The following is a 19,061-nucleotide window of genomic DNA, read 5'->3' as shown; positions in this document are numbered from 1 at the left end:
GAAGTAAATGCTTCTGGACCCTAATTGCCTTTAATTGCACACATAAATACTTGTGTATTTACTCACATTATACATGCATTAAAATATTGTCATATTATCTGCATAGGTGTGGGTAACTCTTCTGGTGAGCCCCCCAGAGAAGAAAATGTTCACCTAAGAGAAACTGCTTTAATTTACCTCAGTACCTGAAATATCCTTCTTTGCACAATTAAATGTTATTGTCAGAGCTGTACATAATGAGGAACTAATTAATAAATGGTGGAATTGCAGTCAGCATCCCTTCAAATAAAGAATCACTCAGTGAAACTAAAAATTGTACAAGTTCAGATGAAAAATTTTTATGTTGCCATTGTATCAAGAGTTCATTTTTTGGCTGCTTCTTATGAGGATTTTTGTATCTGAAAATGAATCCACAAAAGTATATTATTATTATTACCACAGGGACATGATAGACTTCCATGTGTCCTGCATAACCAATTCAGGCACCCTCCTATCAGTAGGTTCCTTTGCTGAGATTACATTAATTCCAAGTGTTTTTAAAACATCCAGCATGTCCATTCTCCCTTTTCTTGTTGTGGAGCCTCCTCCCAAAGCTGGGCTGCTGTGAATCCTTGGCCTCCCTCCTCTGTCAGACTGCACAAAAGGTGGCAATTCCTGAGCTTCCAGGACTGGAAAGAATGGGAGCACAGTTCTGAAGCACTGGGAAGGAAATTTCCTCTTCTTTTTATGGAGAAATGAAATGCATCCCTCTTGTCCCCAGTCACTGAGGGCCTCCTAACCTCGTGTCTGCAATCTGCAGCTGTGCTGCACACCAGTGCAAGTATTTGAGATCAAACCTACAAGTTTTCACAGTAAGAGCTTTCCTTTTGAAATTCAGAGTCCGATTTAGAGTAGCTTACTCTTTTTCTGGAGAAATCCTGGTAAATTATGGCAGCACAGTATTTAAAACTCTCTGAAATTAAACTGCTGTCAAAGGTGTTCTAAGCAGAGCAGCATTTACCAAATACATGCTACAGCTGTGCTTTCTGGGTTCTTACTTGAAATTACCTGTGTGAATCATCTGAGGCATGTCCTGACAGTATCACAGAAATATTATCACCTCTAGGTCTGGGATGAAATAGGACTGAATGAACTGGTGCCAAAGAATCCCCAAAGGAAAAGTTGCTTTGCTGGTGCATTGTCAGCAGTGGTAAAGGGGAGGTTACAAAACTACACCTCAGACATCCCATCACAGCCCTGGGTTTCACAGGGAAACAAGCAGGGAGACAGGAAGAAGCCTGTGCTGAATTTCTAATTGCTTATTCTAGGATATGTTTCATTACCTTCTAATCTGGTTTCTATCCCAAAGCCAGTGTAGCAGATCTAATTGCAATTGTGTTACTCCTTATTTGTACTAATATGAAACTAATTAGTCTGGTCAAAATTTATGCTGGTGGTGTTATAGGAGAATTCCAGCATTGTTTATTCTGATGCTGAGAAAGAAGGAAATCAGTTACCTCTGAATCTCCCAGGCTCAGAACGGCTAACACAGAAATTCTAACACTTCTATCTATTATTATTTGCTTGCATCCTGTCTGTGGCACTGAGTAGATCATAGCTATGTGCAGATTTCATGCATTTCTTGCAAAACCCAGCTGCACACAAACTCGAGCTCTGTCTTTCTCTGCAACTTCTTCTGTAACATCACATTATAAACACGTCAGATGTGGTGCCCCAGTAAGGCTTGCTGAGGAAACATCACTTTGTATTTTCTATATTTGAATTTTCAGATATACTCCAGCAGTTGGCAATCTCATGAGATGGATTTTAAGCTCTTGGATTTTCAAAAGGTAAGGAACACTGACTTTACTGCTATTATCAGGTGCACATCTTTTTACTGAGACTTTTTTCCCTCTTTTTAAAGAACTAGGTGTTTCACAGGTATTTTATAGCCTGCAGTGACACAACCTTCACACAAAAAAAGTGTCTCCCCAGTAACAGCTGCCAAGGGTAAGTTCTTTCTGATGCAGTGATGGTGTGGTGATTGATGTTTGAAAATGTGAGACTCGAACCATTTTAGCCAACAGAGGGGGGAAATTCACACTGCCAACATTCTGCTGCCTTCAAAGAGCAGCAGCATTTTCCATTTTCTCTCACCTCTCTCTGGGGGTCTTCTGCCCCTGTTTTAGTGGAGTCAAGGGCTTTGAACCACTTTCAGAAGGGTTTATTTTTCTAGAGTAACTCAGGTTAGGTGTCCATTTCCTTAGAGCCAAACAAAAATAAGTTCAAACCTTGGAAGAATTTCATGTTCATCTCACTCCCAAAGCAAAGTGGATCTTCATGAAGTGGTTTTCTTTTGTCCTGCCCAAATTTATTTTTAAAAGACTGGGGTAGATTCTTCCTTTAGCCTGGAAATGTTTACCCAGACAGCCTACAGCTGCCCTTTGAACATGACATGCCCAATGCCAGGCTGAATTACCTACCTGCAACTGTGAGAGACTGCAATGTCAGCATTCATCTGGGGCTTTGCTGAGGCCAGACCAAAGGGAAAGAGAGGTTTTGGATGTGTGGTGGACAAACCTCTGATCACCAGAACAGCCCTGAGGCTGAGGGGGTTCAGATATTTTCTGAAATTTCAGATATTTTCATCACCCACCTTGGTAGGATGAGCACAACAAACTGACCTTTGCTTAGCTCTAGATTCAGAGCCAAGTAAGGGAGGTAAGGGAAGCAGAGCCTGGGAGGTGGATAATGCTTTTCACCACCTCAGTGTCCTCCCTTACACCCCTGGCTCAGGTGTAAGTTAAATTCACCCTGAGGAAAGTATTGGGATATTCACATTCACACCTAGGCCAATTTGAAAAAGCAATTTGAAGGAATGGAACTTTGAGGTTCCCTCCCAACTCAGCCCCACACTGGTGACTGACAGGACAAGAGATGGACCCTGAATATGAGACTTTAATGGGAACAGCAGCTGAGGTAAATGCTAACCAACCTACCTGCCTGCAAGGTATGGCTTGAATAAAACTCTGAGACACTGGCTTCAAATCCAAGTTCATATAAAGAAAAAAAACCAAAAAAATCCCAAGTGTTCTCTACAGGAACTCAATCCTCAGCAAAGACTTTCCTGGATGGAAAAAAATTATGTTACTTGAAGAAGCATCTTTTCCCTTGCCAGTGAATTGTGTTCCTCTGAGCAGGTGTCAAGATGGAGTTTAGGCAATTCCAAAAGGCTGGAAATCCTAAAATCCAGTCACTGAAGAGTGCAGCTGGACTCTATTCAGAAACCAATGAGAATCAAATATCTACTAAAGCCCTGTAAAAAATAAGGCAAGTACTTAGAGATATTCTAGCAAGAGCAGCAACATGTTTTATTCCACTCTGTTTGGGTCATAAGTGACATAATGTGGGTCATAAGTGTCTGGTTTGTCCAGAAATGTCACAAAGAAATGCCGAGAACACTGAGGAGACCTCAACAGAGCTGTCTACTCAGGAAAGACTGGAAAAAAAAATGCTTGCTAAGCCTGAGAAAGGGAAGTTGGAGATGAATGAAGGGAAAAAAAAGAGATAAACTTTGTGACAACTAGCAGTCAGTTTTCCTAATGAGCTGTGAAGGGCTCTGCTAACAAGAAAAGCTGCTGCAAGCTTGAGAAAGAGGAATTGGGGACTGAAGAACTCTCCTCCAGCTGCTCAGTGCAGCTCAGTTCACAGGGTCAGCTGTCCTGTGACACAGAAGGGGCCAAAAGGACACCTGGAAATGTTCTGGTTAGGCCATGACCCTTCTGAACTAACAGTGCCTTCAGGTACAGAGCTCTGCCGGTGAGCACACTGGCTTGTACCTGAGCTCACCAGTTTGACAGAGACATTGGAGCTTAAGGTAAAGATGAAGCAGGTTAAAAACACCCTTTTGTTCCCATGATATTTTATGAAAAATCCCTTCGCCAGGATTTCTTCTCCTGGGAAGATGAGAAGCCTCAGCTTCTCCATGTTTTGCTCCTTTGGAATGTGATTTGGAGAATTGTTTACCCAGCACGTGAATTGTTTTTAATTGATGGCAAATCACAGCCATCTGTGTCAGACTCTCTGAGTCTGTCACAGGATTTAGTCTTCATTCTTGTGTAGCCTTCTGATGTCTCCTTTCTCTTTCTTTAGTATAGTTTTAGTGTATCATTTCTATTAATATCATATTATATCATAAAATAATAAATCAGCCTTCTGAGAACATGGAGTCAATTCTCATCTCTCACCTTGTCCTGGGGACCCCCAACACCACAACACCCTTTAGTCTGGGCTCACTGCTCAAACCCTCTCCAGCTGTGCTGTCCAAAGCAGATTCCCTCCCCCAGCTCCAGGCCAGCCAGGTGGGAGCTGCCAACACCTTGGCTCTGCAAGGCTCCAGTTGCCCCCGAGGCGTTTTTCCACCAGCCCAGCTCCTTTTTGCCAGAACAGCTCCTGCTCTGGCTCCCACCTGATCCCTGCCCCTCCTGATCCCACTGCAGGATTGGGCTGTGCTGGGAACCTCCCAGCTCCACTGGAAACAAGTCTGTGGCAGCTCTGTCCGTGGGTGGAGGTGAATTCCCTGAGGAATTCTTATTCAGTGCTTCCATAACAGCCTTTCCATTTGCTTTGCCTCCTTTTGGGTTTTGGTAGGGCTTTTTGTTTGGTTTGGTTTGGTTTGGGTTTTTTTGGGGTTTTTTTTAGTACAGGTTTATTTTAAAAACTCAAAATTGTTCTCTTTCAGCAATGATGCTGGAACAAAAGTTATGATTTTTGTTTCATGTAAACTTTTTAAACAGCAGCATTTCAAGTATATCCAACTATTCTGACAGCTAAAGATATGATGATTATTTTAACTCAACCCATTTTGCTATTTTAATCAAATGCACTATTGACACCCATAAGCAGTTTATTGGTTCTGACATTGTTTCTAAGTGATCTTTTATTCAGTCAGGCAGTTGTTTTCTAAACAAAGCTACTTTGTAGCTTCAATTCTATAGAAACTTGCAGAATTTATACTGTAAACTGGTTGCCAGCATGGGATTTTGGTCATTGTTGCAGTTGCAATGTTCCTGTCCATACACAAACTCAGAACTGGATTCTGATCCTAACAGATTTCCAATTCTCTAAATATTCAATAGCTTGCTGACCAGTAAGAAAAGCACTTGTGATTTTGCAATGCTGTGAAAAATAAAAAAGTTTCTACAGCTTTTTCATTAACATATACTCATTTCAGACCTTCTCAGAAAAAGATTTTGTTAATCCTGAAAGTTTTCAAGAGTGAATTTCACAGACCAGAAAATACACAGGTGACTCGGAGAAAAAAAAGCTGCTGCTAGCCAACATCACCTTGGGTATAGTTTTGGTTTTAATGTTAGTTTTGTTTTCAATCTTTATGTTCCTCTCTATGACTGGCTTAGTTTCCAAGGAGCTGAATTGTTGGAACATCCCATGCTGTTCACATTTTCATTGTTATGTTCAAAATAACATGAATAAGAGGTGTTTTTTTCTTATAAAGAAGTGTTTTGCATATATTTTAAACTGTAAACATGTATTGTACTATAAGTGGATGCAAGACAATGATTTTTATTCCCTGGCTCATGATGAAGGAGGGCCAGCACAGGCCAAAAGTCCTTGTCCATTGGAGCAGTCCTGATCTGTCTGGGCTCTTCTCTGAGATGTGGATTAACGTGGCAGCAGGAGGATCTCACCTCGATCACATAACACACCTTCCCACTCACATATTGAATACCTGCACTGCTGCTTTCCAGACAAATGGCAGAGGGTTAAAATGGATAAAAATATATTAATGTTTTTCTCTTTCATCCCAACCCACGAATAAAATTTGAGATTGTGTAGGAGAGAAGATTCAGTCTCATTTTGCCATCTAGTGGCAACACCTCGCCTTGCTGAGATGCATCCCGGAAAAGCAGGCTGACGTTAGCTAGAGGTGGGAATGAGTTACTAATTCTTTGGAAAAATCAGTCATTTTTCTACTCCAAATACTAAGAAGCTAGTTACATTTTATAGAAGAACTGCACAAATAGCCACATTGCTCAAGTGAGTTTCCATTTGCAGGTACTTGGGTGAGCAGAGCCTATTTCAGCAGCCCACTGTGTTTCATCATTTTTATGAAGCTGGATCACTAGGAATGTTTTTCCTTGTGGATATGATTCATTAACTTCCATTTCTACTTGGTCTTGGATTTTTACCAAGACAGTGGTATAGCCAAGCAGTTTATCTTTAGAAACATAAAGGACAGCTCAAGGCAGACTGGCTGGATGAGCTACTTCTTCCTTCTTAAGGAGAAAAACCAAAAACTTTTAAACTTTTTAACATCATTACAATTTTATATTCCATTTCTATTTCTTTGATGTGATTTTTTGGTGCATGTCTGTATTTCAAGGTTTATAGTATTTTTTTTTCCTTTTCCCACAGTTTTGTAAGATATTGGATCTGCAAGATCCTATGGTGCTGCTTTGGGGCCTTATGGAGTAAGTGAGTATAGCCTGGCAAGTGACAATGCTGTGGAGGGTTGGAATTGCTCTTTGGGGTCTGAACAGCAGGGCTGCACCCCTGTGCCAGAAATGCTGAGCTGCTACAGCAGGAGTAACCAGAGTTCTGCTTAATAGATCCACTGGGGAGCATTAGAGGTGAAATGACACTGAATGAGTGGTGTTTGTAAATAAAAATATGTAGGGTCTATCAAGCCCAAGGAACACCAGGATCAGTGGGTAAATGCACATTTAGGTTTCGATGGAACACGCGGGTACCTCCTCTGGGGAGGGGAATTTCCCATTGTCTGAAGGGTCTTTGGTGGTGTATGACCCCTTTTAAGTCATGACCCTGCCTCTCACTTCAGCGAAGTTAAACCAGTTATGCCCCATCGGAAAGGATGAAAGCCTTCAGCCCCGAGTGGGTGAATGTCCCTCACCCTTCCTTGGGGGCAGGGAAGGACATTGGCATGAAAACAAGACCACGGTCTGTCCCGCCTTCTCCCTAACCTGGCCCAAAGCCCAGAGCCTCCCGTGGTGGGTGTGCACCCCCTCTGGCTCATGCAGATCAGGTTTCACCACCACGGCCCCAGAAGGTCTGGTCCTCACCCCGGAGCCGGCACAGCAGAGCCCGGGGCGCCTCCACGAACGGAGCCAAGAACAAGAACAGCTCAGAATCTCACACGGGTGCACTTCCTCACTCAGTGGAGATTTGGGCTAATGCACTCTCCTGGGCATCAGACATTGTTTGAAGGATTTCTTTCAGGAGATGTTTCTGACTCCCCTGTTAGGAAAATTAATCCATAAACACCAGAGGTTTATGTCCAAAAAGGAGACAGAGGAGTCCTTTCTGGCTTTATTCAAATAAAGGGTGAGGCCATGGGGCATTCCCCTGGGATCTCTCGAATTTTTGAAGGACACAGCCTACTTTTTATCTTAATTTCCTGGCCACATCTCCCTTCTCTCTTTCCCCACTGGCTGAGGTACTTGAGAGGTACAGACTCTCCCGAAGATTTCCCTCTAATGTATAACCTTCCCTTTTAATTTTTAATTCTTACTGAATTTAGGGGTTTTTCTTCCTCATTGTTTCTTTCATCTTTCAATGTCTAATTTCGTTTATCAGCAAACCTAAAGTTTATTTGTAAAAGCAAATCTCTTTTTCGATTAATCAATCAGTGAAATCCTTCCCATTGTTTCTTTTATCTCCCAGTGCTAGTTTTATCTACCAGCAGACCCACAGCTTGTTTTCAGACAAATCCACTATTCCTCTCACCCCCAAAATTTGCCTTTGTGAGCAAGTATTGGGAAAAGCAGCACGAAGCCTTCCAGCTCTGCAAGTACAAATAGGTTCAAACCCGGTATATGTTTTCAGGACAGGTTTATCTGAGGTTTAATTACACTGATGATTGGACTAGGTGGTCTTGAAGGTCTCTTCCAACCCTGACGCTTCTGTTAGGAGAGTTTGGTGGTGCTGCTGTACTTTTTACAGCAACCCCTTGCCTGCCCTTGCGAACAGGTGGACAACAACAACGAGAGGGAAAGCACGGCAAGGCCAGACCCCCTCGGGTGCTGCCAGGGGTCCATCCGGGGCGGGGCGGTGCGGGGGCGGTGCTGGCTCCCTTCCTCCCCCGGCCCAGACGGCTGGAGCGGCCAGAACGGCGGGAAAGGCACGGGCAGGAGCGGCGGGATGGACGGGAAGGTGAGCGCTGTCGGGGCTGCGGGGAGCGCCGCTGCGGGCACGGCTCAGCTCGGGCGCCCTTCCCGCGGGGATCCGAGTCCCCGGCCCCGGCTGGGAGCGCAGGCAGGGCTGGTCTCGGTCCCGGCCCCGGCTGGGGGCTCAAGCAGGGCTGGTCTCGGTCCCGGCTGGGAGCTCAAGCAGGGCTGGTCCCGGCCCCAGCGCGGAGCTGCGGCGCCCCGGGGTCAGCCGGGGCCGGGGGTGCGCGGGAGCCCCGTTAGCACCGGGGCTGTGCGAGCAGAGCCGGTCCTGCCTCTCCGCACAGCCCGGGCACCCCTCGGGCCGGTTCCCCGAGCTGGGACCCATCGCGGGGCCGTGGGGCCGGGCCATGCGGCTCCGAGGAGGGAATGCGGCTGGGGTTTATCCCGCTCTGAGCACGTGTTTTCCCAGGGGGGGATTCCCCACGCTCGTCCGAAGTTGGTTTTTAGTCTTCGTAAAAAAATGAAACCCCTTGGAGGTGGAGAGGTGCCACCACCTTGTGGCGTTCACTATTAGCTGGTGATCTTTTATCACTGTTCATCACTATTTATCACTATTTGCTGATGATCTTTTATCTCCATCCTTTCCCGTTGAGGTGTCTGTTAAAGGCCATTGGCCTGTTCCTAATGCTGATAAGGAAGGTCGAAACGGATCTTTCAATTAGTATAAATCCCTTGTTACTGAGTTTATTTTGTTTGCTAGGATTCCAGCATCCACGGTACTTACTGCTCCCAGTTCTGTCCCCAGGACAGCTCCTACCCCGATGGTTTTGGAGGGATCGGGATCCGGCCATGCCACCCTGCCCACCACCGTGCACAGGACTAGACAGAAATGGCCGGTTTAATTGCAGAGATACTAACCTGCATTGATAATTCCACTGCTTTAAGGACCATGAAGGATTAAATAGCACTTGTTTTGCCTGGTGTATTTGACGGCATAGCGTTCAGTTTTAGGAATTTGTGGAGATAAGATTTCCCAGGAGCCTGGGAGGTAGCGGAATGCATTGTGAGATTTAAATTCGTTTTTGTTGTGCCAGTATGCATTACCCACTTACTGCTGTGGATACATTATATCTCCACCAAAACTTTCCTTTCATATTTTGTGTCAGTATTGGAAGCTGAGTAAATAAATTTCCCCCTTTTTGGTAGAAAGTTGTGCTTCACATATTACGGTTATATTTCCCTCTGCCAAATTCTTGTTATTAGGCTGAGCTCCTAAATTCTTACAATTAGCAAAAGCTAATTGTACAAATTTGGGGGAATAATTAGCATTGCTAATTATTCATTAGAAATGGTGATCGAAATGCATTCAGGCTTAAGCATGGTTACAGCCATTAGCACAGTGATCATTACAGATGGAGAAAGTGAAGGCTTCCATCCGTGGGTCAGGTTTGGTGATTGATGTGCTCAGTCCGGTTCAAACCTGATTTTCAGTGGAGGCATGCTGCCATCATTTCCAGTATCATTTTCTGAAAAAGTGAAATAATACAAGTCTCGGCAGGGTTTGCCCGGATAGGTTATTATCCATTAAAAACAGGGGAAAGCCACGGTGCACTAATTCTGTTTTGCACTTTTTTGAGGCACTGCTATCCATAGATTCCCAAGTGAGTGTGCCCCGAGGTTTAGTTAGTCACAGACATTGTTCTGTGCTACTTTTACCACACGTTGTCCTGATCGAAAGCTGTCAGATTCCCCTTGAATGGAAGGTGGAGCACCTCATTCAGGGTTTGCATAAAATGCACACGCAGGCCACAGCGATTATTTACCCTGAGCATCTCCCTCAGCCTTGTGTAGCTTCGGGCTCTTTTTCAATAGGCCATTAGCCCATTCTGCGCTACCATTTGACTGGGGTAATATGGGCTGTGGAAAACCCATTGAATTCTGCCTTTTTGGCCCATTGTACCTACATATATAGAAAATGTGAGCTCGTTTCACTGCTCAGACTAGAGATAAAAGTCCCTTTTCCAATTCAGAACATCTCTGTTCTGCCTCCTGAAATGCAGTTTAGCGTTCAAGAACACACAATCACAGAATGATTCTGTGCAGGTGCTTTTATTGAAGAGCTCTGGGTTGTCAGGGGTACAAACCCAAATCTGACTCTGACATGGGTTTGGGATGAACACGTTTTTGTACCTGTATCGTTATATAACTATATATTAATTAATAAACTTGTATTGTTCTATTGTATTACACTGATTGTATCCAAGCATGGATTTTGTAATTTCCATCAAACCCCCAACACATCGTTTCTCACGATTCTTGTTAGATTAAACAGTAATTATATCCAATTACCAAACAATCATATAATTTATCATAGTCATTAAATGCTTATACAGGTACAGCCTAACATTTTCCACGATCCTTCCTTTCTTACTCCCCTGAATATTCCTTGATTTTAGAAACATTTTCTCCCTATACTATCAAAAGTACCTTTGGTCAGGGCCAATTTGAAGCAAGTTACATTTATGTGCCATGCTCAGAAAAACCTCATCCTGCTGTGACAGGATCATGGGGTGTACTGCTCCTGTTGGAAATCATACAGCTTTTACATTTTCTTGCTAACTTTAGTCAGGGGTTTCTACAATTGCCATTTTTGGAATTGTTGAAAATAATGCTTGATTATATAATTCTTTCCACCTCTGTTTTTTTGATGGATGACCTGTAAATCCTACTTCTTGGGAACGGTCAATTAGTCTGACATTACATGTGGAATTCTTGGTATCACCATGAAAATTACTTCATCCCACATCTCATCCATATTGCTGAGTTGTGGGATGGAGTGAATTTCGTGGTGATACCAGAAATGCATGCAATTAGTGTTGCACAGGTGGGGATTTCTCCGTGTTCTAAAATTTCAGTAGTGCTCCTGGAATTGTTCATCAAAGGCTGTGTCTTTTCTAATTTCATCTCGTTTTGTAACGAGGCCAAAGATTTGGCCAATCTTCAGGAGACGCAGTTAATTTTCTAATCTGCACCATGTCAGAAGCATTTGGACCCCATGTAAGCATTAGCTTAACTTTTTCCTCCAGCTTTTGTTTTCCTTTCTGTCCTCCTGTAACTGTCTCTGCAGCTGTTCTATTTTCAAGGACAGTAATAATAACTCATTTGCTTTCCTGCTTTCCAGTTCAGTGGTCAGTTCTTTTTTCTCTTTAATATTATCTCTTCTGTACTGGCAGGCAACCTTCCACTAGCCCAGGTTGCCCCAAGCCCTATCCAACCTGGCCTTGAACACTTCCAGGGATGGGGCAGGCACAGCTTCTCTGGGCACCCTCTGCCAGTGCCTCACCACCTTCACAAGGATGAGATTATTTTCTTTCCAGTATTCAATGTAACCCACTGTCTTTCCCTTTAAAGCTGTCATGGTGCAATGGGTCACATTGGCTCTGTACTCCAGCTCCCTTTTGCAGCAACAGGCAGCTGCTGCCTGTGTTTTGGCTTTCCAAGCCCTTTCAGGGCTGTAGAAAACTGTTGTTGACTTTGGGATCTAACAGACTTGGTGGACTTTGTGTCACATGGAGCAGGCTTGGACAGTCCTTGGGATGGGAGTGTTGGGAGGCTCCTCAAGGTCCCTGAGAGCAGAGGGTTCGTTTGCCCCTCCACGTGCTGGCCAGCAGTGGATCTTGCAGTTCCCTCCTGGGGTTGGGATGCTCCCAGCTGGGAGGCTAAAAGCTCTTAGCTCACACAATCTCCTCCTTCAGACATGGACCAACGGAATCAACGAGGCCAGTAAGATGGCCCTGCTCGCCTGGGAGAAGGAGATGGGCATCGAGCTGGTGCAAATCAACGGGCAGAGGCGCTATGGAGGGCCCCCCCCAGGTACGTCAGGAGTGGGGCCCCAGGAGGGGACAAACCCTTGTCAAAAATAGGTTAGAAAGTGTTGTAAAATAGTTAAAAATTGCTAAGCATGCACTATAGTTTGGTTATTGTAAGAGGGGTTAAAAGGGTAGTTTTAAGAAATACGGTACTCAGCATACCGTAATATGCCTCAGTAAAGTGCATCGCCCCCCCAGTGAAAGGAGCCAGCCTGAACAGAACTGTAATGGGCCAGTCAAGCACCTTAAACCAAACAGAAATCAGTCCAGAGGGACAAAAAGCAGGATAAAAAGGGGTATCTGACTCAGGAAGGTGGGTGGCCTCAGTGGGTAGGAGGGTGCTGCTCCACCTGGAACATCGGGGCCATTGCTGCTGAGCAGCCCCAGCGCTGGTGCTGCAGCATCTTCGAGGGAACACTCCTGCTCGGCCCACGGGCCCCCACACTTTAGGCCTTTCTTTTTATTATAATAAATGCTGGAATCACTTTAGCACCAGCAATCTGGTCCTGTTTTTGACAACTGTGGTCCCCGTGTCCCCGCAGGCTGGGTGGGCGGCCCACCGCCAGCCAACACCGAGGTGTACATCGCCAGGCTGCCGCAGGACATCTATGAGAACACGCTGATCCCGCTGTTCAGCAGCGCCGGGAGGCTCTACGAGTTCCGCCTCATGATGACCTTCAGCGGGCTGAACCGCGGCTTCGCCTTCGCCAGGTACGCCTCCCGGCAGGATGCCCGCAGCGCCATCGCCGCCTTCCACCGCTTCCAGCTGCGCCGGGGCTGCGCCATCGTCGTCTGCTGGAGCACGCAGAAGCGCGAGCTCCTCATCGACAGCCTGGGCGCCTCGGTGAGCCAGTGGGAGCTGGAGGCCATGCTGCAGACGGTCACCGAGGGCATCTGCAGCGTCACCCTGTACTCCAGCCCCTCCCAGAAAGAGGCCAAGCGCGCCGTGCTGAAGTACAGGTCGCACGAGGCTGCTGCCCTGGCCAAGAAAGCCCTGATGGAAGGTTAGTGGTGCTGAGGGATGCTGTTTGGGCTGGGCTTCCCACCTCCAGACTTGGCTGCGAGGTCACTTCAGCCTTGAGACACCCCTTGTTCTCTCCCCGTGTCCTGTGGGATGCCAGCAGCCCATGGTGCAGTTGATTTCCAGCAGTCCTACTGGTGGTGGGGTGAAGGGGCTGCTGGAGGCCTCCAGGAAGCTGCCTGCTCAGAGCAGGAGCATCACCCATTCAGGGCACCCAGAACATTAACCAAGTCATTAAACCTTTCCAGGGGGCTGCCCAACCCCTCAGTGTCCCTTAAACACTCCTGATGGAGCTGCTTAATCCCTCTGAGCCCTGTCCCATGACTGCAATGCCCTGATGGGACACACTTCCCAGACATCCAACCAGGACCTCCAAACTCTTGGTTTGTACGTACCCATTCCTGCCCCAGCTGAGGAGCATTTGGCTTTGATACCTGTTCACCTTGGCCCTAAAATCAAGCTGCCCCTAAAATCATGGAGAGGGATGGCATGGCATGGGATGGGATGGGAACACACTGGAGGGATGGGATGGGATGGTGCTGGAGGGTAAGTGAGCATCTCCTGTCTCCTAGGGAACCTGAGGCTCGGGGAAGAAAAGATGAGGGTGGACTGGCTGGACCCTCAACTGAAGCAGAAGCTGCAGCTGTGTATGGAGGAGCCATTGTCCAGCTGGGTGCAGGGAGATGAGAGCCCAGCAGTGCCCCCGCCTCTGTCACTGCAGAACGTGCTGGACTGCCTGAACACGCTGTGCTGGAAGCATCACCTGAGGACACCCCTGTTCATGACCCAATGTGTCCAGGTGAACCCCAATGGGTGGCAGCGGTTCTGGTACCAGGTGGCCATCCCAGGGTTCCACGTGCCCCTCAGTGGCTTCATGTGGATCTCACCAGACAGGCAGGGCCAGAGCAACCACGAGAAGGCCAAGGGGGTGGCAGCCCTGCATGTTCTCCGGGTGTTGGGTGAGTCCTTGCACAGCCAGCTCCCTGCCTTTCCCAAAGTCTTGAAGGGTCCCCTAGGAGGGTGGAGCTGTGGCACTTCTGGGCAGGGTGGGATGGGGCAGGGAGGGACCCAGGCTGGCTGGCAGGGCTGAAACACTGTCAGCTCTGAGCTGAGGATTTCTGATTGGAAGCACAGGATGCAAGAGGAGGGGGTTTGGGGCTGAGGGCAGAGCCTGACCCTTCCCTCTCCACTGCAGGGTGCCAGCTGAAGTAGGAGCTGCTCTGCCACAGCCACAACTGAGCCCAAGCCCTGCTGGGCTCCCAGCCCTGTTCCAGCTTTCCTTGGAGTTGTTTGCATCGGTTTTGAGAGCTGGCTCTGGAGGATAAAGGCTGCTGTCCTGGTCCATGGCAGCTACCCTGTCCCCAGGCAGCCCTTGAGTTGGTTCTAGTTTTGGGTTGTTGGTATTCCTGTTGCCAAGTTTGGTTCTGTTAAGTTGGTTTGTGTTGCGTTGGAGGGCAGATCCTGGAGAAGCAGTAGCAGCTCTTGGAGGGGCTGCCAGCACTGGATGCCAGTGTGATGGAGGGAATTCCTCCACTGGCATTCCTGGCTCCTGGGGAGCAGCCTCAGGGGAGGACAAGGCCACACACAGGGAGTGTCCCAGGGGTCACAGACATTCTGTGGGCTGGTGGAGGTGCTGTGTGGGGAGAGAAGTGCCTGAAACCTGTTTGCATAGTGAGGAAGCAGCTGTGGAGTTGGCAGCTGTCCATGAATGATTCCTCAGGAGTGGCAGGTCTGGCCACTGTTGTCTTTTGGGATTAAAGAGTTCTGGAGTGCACCAGCTGGGTCACGTCATCTTTTCCTCCTGCATCCTCAGCTCCCTGCCTGTCCAGTGCATCTCAGTGCTCTCCCCACACACCAGGAAAGGCAGAGCAAGGGACAGGGTGGGATCTGGAGCCTTCAGAGCCTGGTGGGCCCATTGTGTGGGAAGCAGCATTCCTTAACACCTTGATCTTTGTTGTCTTCTGCTCACTGAGCTCTTTCTCACCAGCTTTTGATACCCCTCAGGCTCCTCCAAGTGCCTCCTGAGGTCCTCCCATGCCTTTTGGTGATCCTCTGGGATATCTGGTAGTGTCTTGTTGGAGGTTTTTCCCTTTGTTTTTCTTTGTCTTAGGGAATTTTCCCCCATTTTTGTTGCTAAGGAGCAATAACCATTCCAAGGGAGGCTCCTGCCTTCCTTAGCAGACACCTGTCTTTCAAACCAGGACACCCCTTTGTGCTCTCCAGGGACTCCAGGTATCTCTCATAGATTGCCCACCCCCAGCTCCAGGAATGAACCCCTGGGCCAGCAGCACCTGGGAGCTGCAGCTGGTGCTCCAAGGGCTCCCAGGCAGTGCTGGGAATCCACCGGGGGATGGGAGCCACTGCCAGGGGTAGAAATGCTGGAACTGCACCAGATCCTCCCTGCTCCCCAGCAGGTGCAGGCCATGCCTGACATTGTTCCAGACCCTGCTGCCCACTCTGCCCATCCCAGGGAAGGACCCAGCCCAGTAGGGATCCCTGTCCCTCTCCCCCTCCCTGCTCACGGCACTCTCTGACCCACCAAATCTCTTTGGCAGCACCCAAGTCTCATGCCTCTTCTTTTGGAGATCCCTGGGATCCTTCAAGAGCCTTGGGGTGCACTCTTTAGGTTCTTTCTTGCACTCCCTGGAAGTCTGTCTGTCCCTCCTGGGGCACACCAGGAGTCCTTGCCTCATGAGCATGAACCATCAGCACAAGGCGCTGGGAAGTGAAAGGCACTGAGTTTATTTCTAACAGAGCTAAAGTCTTAATTAATTAATTATCAAAGGGTAATTGACCTGCTGGGACAGCAGGGCAGGAAAGTGATGAACCTGTCTGCCCTGGCCAGGCACCCTGGGACCCCATGTCACCGCCTCACCCCTCCTGAGAAATGCTCCGCCTCTTCCCCATCCCAAAACAACCCAAAAGACCCCCAAATTCACCAGCAAACCCCAGCATTACTCCCTCCCAGCACTGAATCCCCCACCAGAGACCCCCAGCTCAGAGCACCCCTCACATCCACCAGGGATGTTCAGTCACGATCCCTTCCTCATAACCCCTCCACCAGGAGCCCTCAGCCATATCCCCTCACCCCTGCACTGTCCACACCAGGGACCCTCAGCGGTAACCCCCCCACCCCAGTCAGTGACCAGAGCCCCCCAGCCATGTCTCCCCATAGCTCAGAACAGCCCTCTCATCCACAGAGCCCCCCAGCCATGTTCCCATCTCAGAGCCCCTCCCTGTCCCTCACGGAGCCCAGTCAGGGACCGTTCCCAGTCCCTCTCGCCCCAGCCATTTGCCCCCACCCCTAAAGGCCTCCCCCGCTCCAGGCCCCTCCGGCAGGACCCTCAGCCTCCCCATCCCCAGCCTGTCCCCCCATCCCGGGGCCATCCCCGGTTCCTCCCGCGGGGCCTGCGACCCCCTCCCCCCAATAACCGCTGTCCCCTGCGAGACCCCCGCCCGTTCCGACACGCGCTGCCCCTTTAAGATCGCGCCTAGAGCCCAGCTTGAGTGGCAGCCCTAGGAGCCAATCAGAGCGCCAGCGTCCTGTCCACCGGCGGCGCCATCATTACGGTGAGGGCACGCCCCGTGGGCGGGCACTCTCAGGGGCTGCGGCTCTGGTTGGCCACGCCCCGCGAAAAGGACGCGCAGAGCCCCGCCCCCGCGCTGGGCGGGGCGCAGCGCTGAAGGGGCGGCGCCCGCGGCCCCGCGCGGCCGCTCACTCGCTGTCGCTGTCGCCGCTGTCACCGCCATCCGCCGCCGCCGCCTCCGGCTCGACCTCGTCCCGCAGGTCGGCGAAGAAATCCTCCCCGCTGCCCAGCGCCTTGCTGCTGAGGGCGCGCAGCGGCCCGCCCTTCTTTTTCTTCCGGCGGTAATCATCGACCACCATGGAGCCGAGCGCCGACACGTCCCAGAACTTCACCTTCTGGTCGTGGCCGCTGCTGGCCAGGAGCTTTCCGTCCGCAGCCACGGCCAGCTGCTCGATGGGCTCGCCCAGGTGCTGCCCCACGCAACCCAGCACGCGGTTCGGCAGCACGTTCACCGCCCTGGGCACGGCACGGAGCACTGATGGCCCTGCAGCGCCCGGGGACGCCGCCTGCCCTCCTGTCCTGTGAACTGGGCAAGGCTGATCCCGTCCCACACCCTCCTCCTTCCACCCCAGCCCATCCCACACCTCCCCCTCAGAGGCCTCCCCATCCCATCCTCCACAATTCCCTGTCACCCCCTCCCCATCCCACCCCACCCCATCTCCAGCCCACTCTTCTCCCCTTCCTATCCCACCACCCTCCCCTCCCTATCCCATCTCACCCCCCACAGTCCCTCGGGATCCCACACCCTTCCATCGCTCTCCATTCCCCACCCCCCAACTCCCCACCCCTCCCCAGCGCAGCCCTGACCTGATGACTCCGTCCAGGGACCCCACGCACACGATGCTGTCCGTGATGGGCACCATGCAGTCAATGGTCTCTGCCCTGAGCGCAAAGCGGTCGCTGGCAGCCCCAAAGCCGTCCCAGTTGAAAAGGTAGATGGTGCCTTCGCTGGAGCCACACGCCACCTTCCTCCCCCTCTAGGCATAAGGGAGGGCAGTGAGGCAGAGGCAGAACAAAAAACGGAGCGAGGACAAGGGGCTGCGGGATCCTGCTCCATGCTGGGGAGCGATGCCAACCTTCATCAGCACCACAGAGGTCAGGTCGCCATTCTGTGGCTCTGAGAGCAGCTCAAAGCGCCGTCTCTTCACGTTGTAGACACCCAGGGTGCCATCACCACTGTGGGACGTGGAAGGGACACGCTGTGAGCACGGGCCAGGGCACAGGGCACTCCAGCCATGAACGGACACGGGGAGCCCGACTCCACAAAGTCCCTCCAGCACCTGGCTGTCAGTAGGATCTTCCCGTTGCCATCCACAGCCATGGCACTGATGTACTCCTCCTGCTGCCGTGCCTCCAGGATGGCGCTGCCCCTGCGCAGGTCCCACACCTTCACTGCCCCCCCGTCGTCACCCGTGGCAAAGATGTGGTTGTCGATGGGCAGCACACAGTTGAGAGCTGCTCTGCAGAGACCCCGGCCCACGGTCACGGCTCCCGGAGCAGCGCTGCGGCCTCTCCCACAGCCCAGGGCTGCGTGGCCGTGCCGCGGGACGGAAGGGGACAATGGGACAATGCCCCAGCCGTTGTGCCCAGAATGAGCCGCCTGCACGGACTTACTCGTGAGCTTTGGGGAAGCGCGTTTCCAGCCGTCCCTCCTCCGCTGTCAGAATGTGGATGGACTTATCCTTGGACACAGTGAAAAGCTCTGGAGAGCCACGTTAGTGCCCCCCGCCCGGCGTCCCCCGATGCCGCCCCACATCCCCTGCACTCACTCTGCCCGTCCTGGGAGAATGCCACATCCCGGCACGACTTGAGGTGATGTCCCGAGGACCAGAGCTGCCGGTTCTCCCCCTCGGTGCAGGAGTACGAGTACCTGCCGGCACCGGGAGTGTTCGCCGGGACCCGCGGGCGGCCGGGGAGCCCCGCTCAGTGTGTCCCAAGGCGGGCCCCCCTCCCCACTCCGGGGCACTCACATGTACACATCGCCGTCCACGTCCCCCGCGGCCAGCAGCGGCCGCGCCGGGTGCAGCGCGATGGCGTTGGCCGTGGCCTCCAGACAAATGTCCTCGGGGGTGTCCCGCACCCGCGGCTCCCGCGCCGCCGGCTCCGGGGACTCCTGGGGCTCCTGGGGACAGCGGGGCCGTGGGACCGGGCCCGGGGGCTCCGGGCTCCCGCAGCCCCACGCGTGCTCACCTCCTCCATGGCGGCCGCCATAGCTCCCTGCTCATTTGCATGGACACGCCTTTCATCATTTACATATACTCCGCCCCTCTGTTTACATGGCACCGCGCGTCTGCCGCTCTGCGGGACCGGCCCGGCTGCGGGCTGGCCCCGCCTCGGGCCCTCAGCGCCTCGGGGCTCCAGCGCCACAGGGCTCCAGCCTACCGGCGCCCCCAGCCCCATTTCACCAGCTCGCTCCCCGCCCGCCTCATGTGTTCCTGTTCTTTAGCGCTTCACTATT

General features: G+C 50.7%; 2 protein-coding genes across 5 annotated transcripts; one reads left to right on the top strand and one right to left on the bottom strand.

Annotated features, from left to right (window-relative positions):
- Positions 1-1,767: 1,767 nt before the first annotated feature.
- On the top strand, positions 1,768-15,142 carry DND1 (DND microRNA-mediated repression inhibitor 1). 4 transcript variants are annotated; one of them, XM_050979665.1, is made up of 6 exons: positions 1,768-1,829; positions 6,415-6,470; positions 11,882-11,999; positions 12,538-12,999; positions 13,589-13,975; positions 14,212-15,142. In XM_050979665.1, exons 3-6 carry the CDS (start codon positions 11,915-11,917, stop codon positions 14,226-14,228), a joined length of 951 nt encoding a protein of 316 aa, XP_050835622.1. In that variant the 5' UTR covers positions 1,768-1,829; positions 6,415-6,470; positions 11,882-11,914; the 3' UTR covers positions 14,229-15,142. The 4 variants fall into 4 exon arrangements, with proteins under 4 accessions (XP_050835622.1, XP_050835621.1, XP_050835623.1 ...); XM_050979664.1 differs by having other exon boundaries at positions 6,415-6,474; XM_050979666.1 differs by lacking the exon at positions 1,768-1,829 and adding an exon at positions 1,918-1,989 and having other exon boundaries at positions 6,415-6,474.
- A 600-nt stretch (positions 15,143-15,742) lies between these two features.
- WDR55 (WD repeat domain 55) lies at positions 15,743-18,837 on the bottom strand. The gene is made up of 8 exons (XM_050979807.1): positions 18,794-18,837; positions 18,574-18,725; positions 18,373-18,473; positions 18,218-18,305; positions 17,884-18,063; positions 17,680-17,779; positions 17,411-17,580; positions 15,743-17,059 (listed from the first exon to the last, which is right to left on the bottom strand). The coding sequence occupies exons 1-8, from the start codon at positions 18,812-18,814 to the stop codon at positions 16,732-16,734; spliced, it is 1,140 nt and encodes a 379-aa protein (XP_050835764.1). The 5' UTR covers positions 18,815-18,837; the 3' UTR covers positions 15,743-16,731.
- Between the last annotated feature and the right edge of the window lie 224 nt (positions 18,838-19,061).

The sequence above is a fragment of the Serinus canaria genome, chromosome 13, assembly GCF_022539315.1.
Source record: "Serinus canaria isolate serCan28SL12 chromosome 13, serCan2020, whole genome shotgun sequence".
NCBI lineage: Eukaryota > Metazoa > Chordata > Aves > Passeriformes > Fringillidae > Serinus > Serinus canaria.
This window is presented reverse-complemented; position numbering and strand designations above follow the sequence as displayed.